Source organism: Martes martes, assembly GCF_963455335.1.
Source record: "Martes martes genome assembly, chromosome: 3".
NCBI classification, from domain to species: Eukaryota; Metazoa; Chordata; class Mammalia; order Carnivora; family Mustelidae; genus Martes; species Martes martes.
In genome coordinates, this window is record NC_137890.1 from 187,391,422 (window position 1) to 187,405,131 (window position 13,710).

Sequence of the window (13,710 nt, forward strand, 5' to 3'; positions counted from 1 at the left end):
TGCGCTGGTAATTATCTAGCTTAAAAGGGTAAACATTTGTATGACTGGAAAAGTTTTTACCATTTTCCAAGTGATTCCAAGTTCCAGGGATTATCAGCTGGACGTTAGGATAGTTTGTTTCAAAGAAATGTCCTAGTCTGTCATTTGGTTGCCATATCATCTAGTACCTCACTGAGTGCTTTTTGATAGAATGTACTTAGAAAAATAGCCAAGAATCATGCAACAGCATCTCTTATCATACAAAAAATTAATATAAATTTATTGGGTGGAAAATGGGGGAAAAGGGCAAATAAGATGGGGTGGTTCTGTACTGATATCAGCAAGTTCATAATATGAGAAACTCAAGTCCAAAATCTTCAGCCCACATCAAAGACTTCATGTTCTGATGACTGCGGGAAAGGCCAGCCCGGGACGCTGGGCTCAGGAAATCATGGCGGTGTAGCTCTAGATGAAGCAGCGCCTCTGTCAAGGACATCACTTTCTCTCAAGTTCAGAATGACACTTCTTGGGCACAAGTTTAAGATTCTGTTTATTCTCCCATCGGTGTAGAGCAGACTGGCCGGATGCGACATCGTGCCTGTTACCGTGGTCCTGCTGGAAGGAAAACAGACCTAACACTGTTCCCAACTACCTGCAGAGCTGAGGACCCGTTCTGTCTCCACAAATATAATCTACTCATCAAGGTGAGTGGTTCGAATCTAGACAGTTTGGGAGGTGGGCAACTTTTAAGGAAGAAATTTAGTTTGTTTTTCTTGCAGTTTAGAGAAACCTGAAGATTAGTGGGAAGAGTAGCGGGATGAAGAGAGAAGTTCTGCGGTGAGAAATCTGAGAAGGGACAAATCCAGAGTTGCTGAAGACATTCACGTCTAAGCACCCTACCTCTTCCAGCCACCTGTCCTCTCGGGGAAGCCTCTGCAACCGGTTTTTTGTCAGCTCAAGTTGGAGGCCATCAAACCTACACTTAAACCAGCGATGAGCTTCTTCCAGGTTAGCTGTTATCTGAACATAAAAAGTCTTATCAGTAAAAATCACAACGAAGAAAGCTCTAAATTTTCTGTGTATTAGTTCCAGAGACTTTTTTTTACCCAGACGTTAAGGGACCCAGATTCCGAGGGCAAGGTCCTTGTAGCCTATTTGTGTAACACATCTCCAGACGGGAGGGACTTCTGAAGGCAGAGCCGAGCGCACGCAAACCTGCTGCTTCCCTGCATTTACTGATACTTCCTGGGTGTGAATGAAAGGAAGAGGACCCAGGGGGAAAATGAGAACGAAAAGAACAAGATGGTTCTGCCAAGGGAGATGGTAGTTCAAACCACAGTTTGAATTCTTGAGTCCTGTTCTCTAAGATTAAATCATTCTCCAAAGTCCCTATACTAGATCTTTCTTTTGGGCTTTAGGAAAGTAATTGAATTAGTAAAAGAGTGGACTAGCTTAGTGTAAATTGCGTTCTTTTTATTTCCTTTATCATCAAAATATTTTATGCTTTGGCTCCTAAGCACAAACTTCCAAACTACCTTCATTAGACTTAAACGGTCCTTTTAGTAGTCTGCCTTTGCAGATGATCTGAAATCAATATTCGTTTATTTGACAGATATTTACTGAGCACCTATGTGTGCCTGGCACTTCTGTATGTATCTGGGTTACTTCAGTATTTTAAAGTAAACCTGACAGGCTTTTAGGTTATATAAAAGTTGCTTCAAAAGAGCTCCAGAACATATCCTCTAGAATAAAAAGCAAAATGACTGATTTTGAAGTCAAAAAGAGAGAGATGTATTTCCCTCTTGCCTGGGAGAAGGCAAGTCCTTGAAAGCAGGGGCGTCCTTGGGCTCAATTCACCCTGTGTCCCCTCAACTAGCCCAGTTCCCACCATAGGACAGGTCCACAGTAAATGTGTGGGACTAGGTATTTGTCCCAGATTAGCCAGGTCCTTGTGTGGGTACAAAAACAATGAGGTAAGAAAATAGAGCTCCCCTTGGCATTTAAGCTTTAGAAAGCTACAAAGCTCATGTACTTTCCAAGGCTGTTTGTATATCCTAATGCCAGTGATACTCTCACCGCCCCCCCAAACACAATCCCACATTTCTCTAGCACTCTTTACCAGGGATGGAGGGAAAGATGCTAGAAATGGCCCCGTACATCATGTCGCCTTTTGCACGGTGAATGAGAAGGGAGGTACTATTTAGTGAAACTTACTGAGTCATCTACAGCATAACAGATTAGTAAGTCTTACTATCCTGACTTTTCGAGATGTGGTAATTGATGAGTTAAAGTAAATGTAACTTCCTCAAGGGCACAGCAAGGGTCACAGCTGGCGTTCAAACTCGTGAGTCCACATTCCTTTTGAATGTCTATTAGTCCTATTGTCTTGTCGAATGGCTATAAAAAGGACAAATCATGACCAACTGATGATTTCATCACTGTGGTACCTCTGTTTTCTTAACTGGATATTAGGACTGGTTGTGTCACACAACGAATTTCATAGGTCCTTTCCACCTCTAAAAAATGTATGATTTTAAATACCTTCAAAAAGGTCAATTTAAGATTAGAGAAAGCCAATTCGCAAATTCAGAGGGCCCACGAGCGGTACCTGGCTGGATCAGTCAGAAGAGCAACTCCCTCTTAATCTCAGGGTTGTGAGTCTGAGCCCCATGCTGGGTGGAGAGATTAAATTAAAAAAATAAAACAAAAAAAAAATAGGGCCTACTTTACATTTCTAGTTATTGACTGAACAAAGAGCTTGCCTTTCTATCAGTGGTGTCAAGCAGTAGTGTATTAAAATCTACCCACACACTGGTCTTCCTTCTTACATTTAGGGGTAGAGACTTGGGCGTGGCTTAGTCAGTATTTCAGTATTCTTTTATCAGGAGGCAGAATCCCAATCTAAAAATTATTCTTCATAGTAGACATTAGACTTAGTTATTGGTTCTTGCCTGTTACGCTCCTGGAACTATGTCCGTGAAGGATTTTACCTTGGCTGGGTGTGGCTTACCTGCTCTGATTCTACACTGGCTTCTTTCAGTTTATGCTCTGTTGCCTCTTTACATTTCCTTAGGTGTCTGATCGTTTCTTCCAATTCCTGAAAATGTGATATGAAGATTTTTACAAATTCCCAACATACTATATGGAACAAAAAGCTTCCACATTGTAAGGAATGGGCAACCAAATTATGAAAGCGCGATGGGGTCATACTTTGTAACTTCAGGTGCTACCAAAATGTAAGACACACGCCGTTACTGTCAGCAGTACACCTAGTGCATATCCGATTTCGATTTTATGTATCCTCCATATCTCCTTCCAGAACCGAAGGAATGCGTTTTCACAGCACACAGTGTCTGCTGCAAGGCAAGAGCCCGACGGTCTCCCGAAGTCCCTCCTCAGTGACAGAAAGCGGCGCTCTTTGGAGGCTGGGTCCGGCGGCAAGTCCCGTCACCGCGGCGGGCGAGCCGAGCTGCCGAGAAGAGCCGAGGGGTAGAAAGTCGCCAAAAGACTGTGAAATTCAGTTCAGAAGTCTTAGGAACCAGTACTTTGCACAGTGAGCTTCAGCTGTTAAGAACGAATACTTCATAAACTGAAAACTGGCAACACGTGCCACATTGAAAGCCACAGGCTTCTTCCTCTCGAAGGTTTATGTTTCTTCTATAGAATCTAGAAAACCAAGGTGCTCTGCTGCTGGGCTTCAGTGCACGCCGTCTGCCGCTCGTCGCTGAGAGGACCCCGAGGAAGCGTCTCACCTGGCCCCGAGGACCCCGAGGAAGAGGAAGCATCTCACCTGGCCCCGAGGACCCCGAGGACGCGTCTCACCTGGCACCGGCTCTCCAGGTCCCGCCTTACTTTCCGCTCCGCCTCGAGGCGCAGCTCCTGCTGCTTGTTCCGCGCCGAGGTCTCGTACTGGCTCTTGGCCAACAGCTGCATCTCCTTCTGTAGGTTGGTCATTTCAGACACGAACTTCTGGATGCTCAGCGACTGGTGGGGCGCAGAGAGGGAAGCAGTTGGTGAACGGGTCCGAGTCTGAGATTTTACGTGAATGGTAAAAACATGGAGTTTGTGAAAATCTTCTACCTGTTCATAGTTTTTTTTCTGATATTGATCCTTAATTAGCTCCATTTGCCTCAATTCTGTTTCTATTTGCTGAAAGTAAATGTGGAAATAACATAGAAAGATGATCAGTAGAAAAACTGGCTTGCTCTTTTCGCCTATAGGGTGACAGAAAGAATCCCACATGAGACCCACGGTTACCGGCTCCCGCTGGGCCCTCCTTCCCGTCTGGCCCACTGACCCTAAAACAGCAACGTCCTGTGCAGTCACTGGGGAGGGGGCAGATGGGGGGTCAGAAAGGGACTTGGCAGCTTAGCAGAAGCCACACATTTACACAGCAGTATCTCTGCTGGAAAAGGAGTAACCGCCCCCCTCCGGGCGTCTGCCCGCGCCCCAGGTGCAGCTGTCATCCCCAGAGGACACGGGTGCTGTCAGGACTCTGGGACCGTCTTCACCGGACCCCACCACCTGCCTGGATCCTCTCGAATACTAAGGAAGTGAGGGGAGAAGGAGCGCTCCTCATACAACCTTCATCCTCTCTACATTCTGAGTATTATTCGCCTTAGTCGACAAGTGGAGCTTAATTTGGGCCTTTTGATTCTTTATTTTCTCCTTGCTACTGTTCACGACCTTCTCAAGCTCCGTCAGTTTCTGCCGCAGCTCTCGGTTGGTCCGGGTTACCTCCACCGATCTGAAGTTGGCTTCATCGAGGGCCTTCTTCAGCTGGGGGACACAAAGGGAAAATCCGATCATTTTAAGCTTCCATTCAGGAAGAGAAGCTGGCGATTAGGCCGGTCTCTGTGTTCAGTTCCCTTTGGGCCTTTCTTTTAAAGACGAGGGTAAGCGAGGCAATGTTAATGATGTCTGCTGAGGAACGGTGGCGCAAAACTCTAAGTGGTTTTCATCTTTTTTTTTCATGATTTTTAACATTAAACATAATCTTTCCTAGAACAGATATAGACAATGTAAATACATGTTCATCATTTGCTTTTAAAGAGCATGACTTTGGAGTCCAATCTAAGTTCACATCTCAGCTGTAGCACTTATTCGCCGAGTAATTTTGGACAGTTAACGTCCCTAACCCTTGGGGTCATCAATGGCAAAACACACAAATGACCTATCTCGGGGACTCTGAGTTGAACAAGATAAAGCAGAGAAAGAAGGGGAGCCTGGCACCCTTGCTCGGCACCCTTGCTCCAGACCTCATGTCTGGAGAACTGAAAATTAGAAGGTAATTTATATAAATACTTGCCCGTTACTACCACTGCATAGATTTTTATAATACTGCTTTCAGTTTTAGAGATTTTAATAAGCTTGTCTAGTGGAAAAATGGCACAGAGATTACTGTTAAAAACAAGACAACAGCTCTCAAATGGAGTCCCTTATGCTAAGCCCCACGTCACCAAGCCAAGACTGAGTTTTGGCTTTCCTAGAAATGAACCCTTAAATGAGTCCTTCAGGACTTGCCTGTGGAGCACTAGCTGGCGGCCTGCCTGATCCCGCCATCCTCTAAAGCAAAGAAACTGCAAAAAGCAGCTCGCGTTACTGGGCAGTACAACTTGTTCCTGCTCCCTTCTGCCTAAAAAGCCTTCATTTTGTCCTGTTCCTCGGAGATCTCTGCTAGAGTGGATAATGCCCAATTTGAATCAATTTTTGTTCAAATAAACTCTTAAAAGATACACTAAAGCATGTTAAATATTTAACAGTTCTGGTGTCAGAAGAAAAAAAAGGAAGGAGAGCAGCCGTCCCCGGGAGCAGCGAGCAAGCGGCTGCAGGCACCCGTGGCGCCCCTGCTTCCTTGATGCTTCTGGGCGTCGCACTAAGTCCCTCCTAGAGCCTCACTCGGCAGCTTCTGTGTTAGCAGGAATCAGACTTTGAGCTTTTCTTTTTCCATACTGGGTCCAGAGACTGACTAGAGTTGTGCTGTTTCTGATCTAAAATCAAACCGAGTCCAGAGTTGGAGTGGGTCCCGTGTGAGGCCTCAGGTGAGTACGACTTTAAGGCTGAACGGACAGAGAATTTGGAATTACAGTGGCTGCCAGGGAGAACCTCCAACCTAAATAAGTTTATCCACGTGTAAGGTACTCGGGAGGAGCAAGGCCAAGCACTTATAAAAGGCAGAAGGAAAATTATTATTTTTCATCCTCTGTGGTGCCTAGAGTGAGACCTACTGGAAATGCCCACTTGCCCAGAGCCTACAGCTAGGATCTGGAAAACTAGCAGAAGCCAGCAAAGGGTGACAATCCTCACGAAAGTTGGCTCTCTCAGATGTCTATCGATGGTGCACGGTTGAGAGAGGAAGGTAACATTTCACGTCTGTCCCCATCAGATTCAGACGGATAGGGAAAAGATAGGTTTAAGATAATTCTTTGAACTGTAATTGTAACCGTAGAGAGAAATCTTTGACCGTGTCTTGTGAATCTGCTTCTAGGTACTCCTTGGTTGTTGATCCTTCCTGTGCTAGGGACAGCTATTGCCTTCTTGTTGATCTGGTTTTGTGTCCTGAGAACGTGACTAGGCAACCGTCAAGTCAGAGGCTCTAAAAATGTGGTTGGCCAGGAACCTACTGACTGGTGCCGGCCGGGACAATTCTCTTGGTTATCTTTGGGAGTGGTTCTGGAACTTGGGTGAGGATTATCTTTTGTGCCCTCTCTGGGGACCTCTCTTACATCCATGGGGTAGTCCAACACTGCTAGGAGTATTTACTGTTTGTCCTGGCTCAAAGCTGGCAAGATATCTGAAAGGATTTCAAGTAGTTCTATTGGGGCGCCTGGGTGGCTCAGTCAGTTGGGTGTCTGCCTTTGGCTCAGGTCATGATCCCAGGGTCCTGGGATCGAGCCCCGCATCGGGCTCCCTGCTCAGTGGGGAGTCTGCTTCTCCCTCTCCTTCTGTGCTTTCTCTCTCTCTCCCTCAAATAAATTAAATCTTTAAAAAAAAAAAAAGTAGCTCTATTGTCAGAAGATGAGCAAATTCAGAGCCTGACAGACTTAACAGTTCCTTTCTTCCCTCTGCCATGATGGCAGTATTTTCGGTCAACAGCAGTTTCCCTGGTCAGGGCCGATACTCTGGGTCTGAGGGAAGCTGGGGGGGGAAAGTCCGCCCCTCAGCTAAAATGAAACTACATACCTAGAGAGAGAAAGAGAAACATTCTAAAGCCTCTACGGAAGGATTTACTAAAATATTCCAAAGACACACAGCTCTCTCTAAACATAGGGATCTTTTAATTTCCGTCTTAGTGGAAGATCTCCCTAATACAAAGAAGCAAATCAAAGATAATGTAGTTGGCTGGGTGGGTCAGTCTGTATAGCATTTAAGGTTGTGACCCAATTACTTGAGAAATTAAAAACTACTTGTCTTGTAAATCAAGTATACAAGAACAGAAATTCAGCTCTAGAACAATTCAAAGCCCACCTGTCCTTTTTACCAATCCCCCAAACCCCTAATCCATCTAAGGCTTGCAGATATTGTAAAAGATCTGGATTTAGGGAATAAAATCCTCCTCGGTACAACATATGTTCTTTTTCTGTGACTTTTGAGATGTATGAACTCTACTTGGTGTTCTCTAGGAATGAAGACAATTCTTAGGAGGAAAAGAAAAAAAGGAAAGAAAGGATATTTTGAAAAGTAGACCCATGGAAAATCTTAAAAGTCTCCTCCACTGATAGGCATTAAAAGCTTTAGCCCAAACAGTTAATCTTAACTTTATTCCATTTGCCAAAATCACAGTTTGGATCCACGTGCTCTTCCACAGTGCACGTTGCACTACTGTACCCGGCTTAGAACTAAAGTTGTAAAATGGAGCTTCTTAGACCTGTTTGTGTCTGTACGTTTATGTCTTTGTGCGCACGTTTAGAGACTTTTTTCCTACCTTTGAAAGGTATTGCCCAAATGAATTTGTAAAGAGCTCTATTTAATTGGTTTAAAGACAAGTATTTATACATATCAAGTTCACAAGATCTAGGATAATCATCCACAAATAGAACAACAAACAAGCTACCTTTTACTTAAAATAACCATGTCTTCAGAATTATCAACATAAGTTGTAATGCTTACTTTACCGGGTTTATTAAAAGTCAGATAAGCTCATCTATCTCTGTGATAGAATTTGTCAGCAAGAAAGATCATGGTTAGCTGTTTAATGTATCACGAAATTTTCATGAGTAATCTAAACATAATTGTTAGAGATGTCGGATAAAATTTTCCCAGTTTTGGGTAAAATTACCAAATTTTTGGTTAATGAGAAACCTTAAAATTACCCTAAAATAAATTAAACGATGGACACATTGAATATCTAGATCATTTCCAAATAAAATACCAAAACATTAATTACTAAACATAGGTTTATCCACTTTCAGCTTCCTTTTACAGAGAAACTGAAGATATTTGGGTTAATAAACATGTTTTGTGCTAAATTAGAAAGTTTACTAGGAGGAAGAATATACTTCTAGAAATTAAGAAATGTATTCATAAACTTGCCAGCCCACAGAATGTTAGTGTAACACACTCTACAATTGGTTATTTCTTAGTTTTCCCTAGGAATAAGGATTCTAAGGGTTAGGGATTCTAGTCAATATGTGTAATTAAAATTACTTCAAAGTAATAAGGGTGAAAGGAAACTGTATGAAAAGTAGTAAGGAAAGTAAAATGACTGTTCCAGATGGAGAAAAAGGAAAAGACATAGAACACAGTCTTAATGGGTAAAAGAAAGAGTGGTTTGTGGAAGAGGAGTCTTGAGAAAGGAATTTTGTGTGTGGTGGCTAAGTTAATTCAAGTTTTTAAAGAATGAATTTAGTACAAAATTAGAATTTGGTTTTCTCTTCATTAAATGGACTGAGCTTTCTTGGACTTTTGGTCTGTTCTTGATAAGAGGCTGTGAAAGGTTTTTTTGTTTTTGTTTTTGTTTTTTTAACCTTTTAGGTAATCTCCCTGAGAAACAAGGATTTTACATCTTAACAAAATAACTTACTGTGGTTGACATTGTCTTTTACTAGGTTTTTGATTACTTAACATTGAGAAGATTGGGTTTTCTTAAGAGCTAACTTTTGTTCACAACTATATAACTTTCTGTATTTGCCTTTAAATGCCTTAGTCAAATGTTCAAATGCTTTGACAATGTCCCCAAATCAAATTCTAAATGGAGCCTTTTTGATCTCAAAGTAACCTTGAGATTTCCCAGAGAATCCCTGAAAAATCTCAAAGGATTTTTGTCTCACCATGTAAAAGAGACATGTTAAAACTGATTAGGTGTATTTGGTGTGCTCAATTACAGGGGGAGCACTGCCAAATTAGTGATGACAAACCTTGTGTTTGTACAATGTGTGTTATGAACAGGTGTTCTAGTAACTGTAGGAAATTCCTAAAAATCTGCTATGTCCTTTAATCCCAGTTATTATCTTAAATTGCTGTATATCACAGATATAACCCAATATCCTTGTCAATTCTATTATCATGAACTCTCATCAGATCTTTAAACATGAGCATATTAAAGTCTTATCATATATTGACAGCTGTTGTTCTTGGATCCTTGTGCAAAAGGGAGATTCCTGGGAAGGACCCTACTAAGTACTCTCGAGCACTGACATTCCCGCCAAATTAGAAGATGCAGATTTCACCACTGAAGAAGACTCCATCTGACGTCTGGTCCTGTGTAATTATGCGGTGCGGAGGCCTCAAAATCAAATCAGCTAAGAAGACAAGTAGCTGACTTTGGGGTAGACTGCTTCCATGTAAGATGTCAGATCAAGAATGTTTCTTTCCATTCTTTCTTCTCTCTCTGACCATCCTTTTCCTAATTCTTACACCCTGATGGTCTTTAGGATTCGTCTGCCCACCTTTTGCCTTGCTCTGGCCGCAAAAATGATGCCATTGCAAAGGGTGTCATCTCGCCTTCGAACACCGCGTGGATTGGCCATGCCGCTGGGGATCCCGTCGTTCTGCCCATCACACGCGTCTACCTGATTCCCGATGCTTGACTTCCTCTGGGCCCAACTCTGCGCCCCTCTCCATTGTTTCACACTCCCTACACCCCACGGTCAGTTTCTCTGCTTCAGGTTAAAAACTCCAAGCCCAGGGAGTCTTGCATCCAGGTTCTGGACAAAGAAAGTGACACAGGCAAGGGGAACTAGAATAAAATCGGTGTGGTCTACAGACTTAAATTTTACTGACCTCCATTGCTGTCACCTTTCCAGCTCTGAGCCACAGACTGAAAACTGGACTCACCAGGAGGCATTCGTGATTCAAAATTAGCTTCCTGGGGTGCCTGGGTGGCTGAGTGGATTAAGCCGCTGCCTTCGGCTCAGGTCATGATCTCGGGGTCCTGGGATCGAGCCCCGCATCGGGCTCTCTGCTCAGCGGGGAGTCTGCTTCCCCCCCTCTCTCTGCCTGCCTCTCTGCCTACTTGTGATCTCTCTCTCTGTCAAATAAATACATAAAATCTTAAAAAAAAATTAGCTTCCTTTGGTAGATCCCTAGTGCCTGGGCTGCCATCAGAAACCTCTCCATAATTCTTAAAGGTACCACAGAATCTGCTAATAGCTGCCCAACCAAACCGTCGACTCTGCCTGAACTTGTTCTGGTTAATCGGATATTCTCGGTTGTCTTTTGGCTGCGTGAGGAGGTATTTGTGCCGGGGCCAGTACCCCCTGCGGCACTTAGACTGACGCTTCTGGGGAAGCTGAGACTCCGCTACCTGAGATCGCTGAACGAGCTAGCTGGCCTGAGAAAGTGACTCCTTCAGCAGGGTCCTTCCCTTGCTCGACTCTGATTTGGGTCTTGGGGACCAAGGCTCTAAAGGACACTCTGGACATTGGGAATTACCTGCTTATAATGATCACAGCAGTCTCCCCCCAGTGTGCTGCATTCTCTTAAAACCTTGAAATGCACGTTCATTGTTGCTAACCACAAAGCCAATGATCTAAGACGGTTGGGTAATCTGCCTGAGAAGACCCCTGCCAGCCCCCAAAGGAGAGTACCTTGTTCTCATCAACCTGCTTTTTAGCCTAATATATCTTATTCCCGCTCTTGGCTGCCTCTGAAAGCCGTTCATCTCACGGGGCTCCTGGAGCTCTGCTAGGTCGGGCACTACCGCGAGTGGAACTGAGTTTTGCTCATTAAACTCTGAAAATGTTTCATATGCCTCAGTTTATCTTTTAACGTGACCTAAATCCTTTTACAGAACTCCTTTCCTCTTCCAGTGCCCTTAAAGTAGTGGAAGAAAAACCGTCGGGTTTTCAGGAAGAGGCGGCAGCAGAGAAGGGAGAACGTGGCACTCAGCACAGCTGGCGGCGTCTGACAGGCTAAGATATCTGTAGCTTTTCTTTCTACACCACCTCTTTCCTTCAGAGCCTGTCTCCATGCCCCAGTGCCGGCCTTTTTATTTACATCTACTATTACCTCAGTCACAGCTTTGCCAAAACTGGGTAAGTCCTAACAACGATCACTTACTTTGTACTTACTATGTTTGGGCACTGTGATAATTACATATATTTTCCAACTTAAAAAAACAAACAAACCAGAAACAAAACCCTGGAAAGTGTTTATGACTGAGGAAACAGAGACTCTGAAACTATCCGCAGTTAATTAACGCCCTGTTAATAAGAGGCAGAGCTGGGACTCCTGAGCGGTGCACACCAAGCCCGCCCTGCTGCTCGCGGCCCCGACACCACACACTCACTCTGCCCTTGGTTTCCTCACTAGTGCAGCCTGCAGTGGTCCTTGTTAAAGGGCTGAAATCTTGTAAGTATTCTGACAACTATGTCTGACTAAAAGTGCCTTTAATTTCAGTGTACCTTTTTGTTTCCCTTTGTAACGTTTTAATGTTTAGTGTTTTGTAATATACAAATTTTCTAAAAGATCTCTGTAAATTGCAGTTGCTAAATACACCAAATTTGGCAAAATATAAACCTGTAGACCAGCCACTCCAAGCAAGTCTTGGAGTTAATTCCTCCCTCCCTTTTGTTCATGATAGAACATTTAGTGTCTGATGATGATTTTTCTTTTTTTTTTTTTAAAGATTTTATTTATTTATTTATTTATTCGTCAGAGAGAGAGAGAGAGAGAGAGAGCGTGTGCTCAAGCAGTCAAAGCGGCAGGCAGAGGTGGAGAGAGACGCAGGCTCCCTGCTGAGCAAGGAGCCCGATGCGGGACTCGATCCCAGGACCCTGGGATCATGACCTGAGCTGAAGGCAGCGGCTTAACTGACTGAGCCACCCAGGTGTCCCTGTTTGATGATTTTCCTATTAAAATACCTTTTTGATTTAATTGTTCTCTATTTTCAACTGAACTATGTTGCTTGGCGCTAATCTTCGAAAGCCCAAAGTAACTGTTGTAGTTTTCTGGGGTCTACATGCCTCCGGTTTCAACTCTTCATTCTTGCCTACTCTCCACTGCCACCAGACTCCCCCTCCTAAAATCGTCCTTACATCATACTGCCCATTTCTTAGAAAGCCACCGAACTCCATTTTGACGTGAAAGGTCACCTCGAACATTCTGACAGTCAAAGTCAGCTACCAGATGGTACCACCTCAGCTACCCACGCTTTCTCAGACATTTCCCAAAGTCTTGGCTCTGATCAGGAGAAAAAAATCTTATTCATTTGCCCACATGTCCTGTTCATTTTTGTAAATAAGCTTTGGTCATCCCCTTACACTGGGTGTCCTGGCCCTGTCAGCTCTGCCCATTGTGTACTTGTTTCCCTTCTATCACCCAACCCTTACTTCGAGTTCCTTCAGAGTTGCACAGCGCCGCTAGTTGCTCAAGAAATGTCCCCTGCTGTTTACCCTACTTGTCTCCTGTAAAGAGTGGAGATCACGATTAAGTAAGGATCACATAGCGCACATCAGAGCACAAACCATACGTGACTCTAGGAAAAGGTGAATGAGTGACGGGCGCTAGTCAAACGGGTTGGGACAGATGATCTGACATCTACCCAACGGCCAGCCCCTTCCTTCCTCTGTCCCTCAGTTACAAAGCTCTCACTGAGACACTCCTTTGCTGGGCGGAGAACCATCTATCAGAAGCGCCTTGTGTTTTGATCTGTGAAGAGCACAGAGACGGCTCTATCATGGAGGGACGAGAAAGACAAGAACAACTGCCACCCTGCTTAGAACTCCTGCAGCTCGCTCTGCTCTCGGAAGGCACTCATCTAGCGCGACCCGTGTCACCTGACCACATACCTCAGTCACTTCCCGTTGGGCTGCTTTCTTGGCCGTTTCTCTCTCAGTCTGAAACTGCTTTCTTAGCGCTTCTATGCGTTCAGCGTGCATTTCTGCTTCCATTTTGGATTCCTCAGTCATTCGTTCTCTGTTTTGGGGGGGAAAAAGTCACCCTTGGGAATCATCTTTAGGAGGTAAGGAAGGCCTGGAGGGGAACGTGCAACTACGCAAAAGGTGTGATTCACAAACAAGACGCAGATCAGGCACCAGGTGAACCTCACTGGTCTGGAGCCCATTAACAGACGGGGAAGGACGCATTTACCTGTAGCATTAAAGGCCAAAGAGTCATTCAGTATAAAGACACCCAGCTCAAAGAGTGAAACACGGACTCCTGTTTTAACCAATAAACAAGCCAGCAACATTCTCTGGCTCATTTCTTGAGCCAATAACATTTCCCTAGATTCTAGAATTTGCACAGATCATAAATTAGAAAACATACTTTCTCAGCTTTAATTGATGCCTT

General features: G+C 44.0%; 1 protein-coding gene across 1 annotated transcript in view; it reads right to left on the reverse strand.

The window, feature by feature from the left end:
• Positions 1-234: 234 nt before the first annotated feature.
• Positions 235-13,710, reverse strand: part of CCDC150 (coiled-coil domain containing 150) — an 80,630-nt gene continuing 67,154 nt past the window's right edge. Inside the window, exons 21-27 of the mRNA XM_080799290.1 lie at positions 13,209-13,335; positions 4,564-4,758; positions 4,060-4,128; positions 3,802-3,963; positions 2,990-3,076; positions 880-999; positions 235-594 (exon numbers count right to left, since the gene is read on the reverse strand). Of these exons, the coding sequence (XP_080655416.1) occupies positions 475-594; positions 880-999; positions 2,990-3,076; positions 3,802-3,963; positions 4,060-4,128; positions 4,564-4,758; positions 13,209-13,335 (880 nt within the window). The 3' untranslated portion in view covers positions 235-474. The remainder of the gene's footprint in view (positions 595-879; positions 1,000-2,989; positions 3,077-3,801; positions 3,964-4,059; positions 4,129-4,563; positions 4,759-13,208; positions 13,336-13,710) is intronic.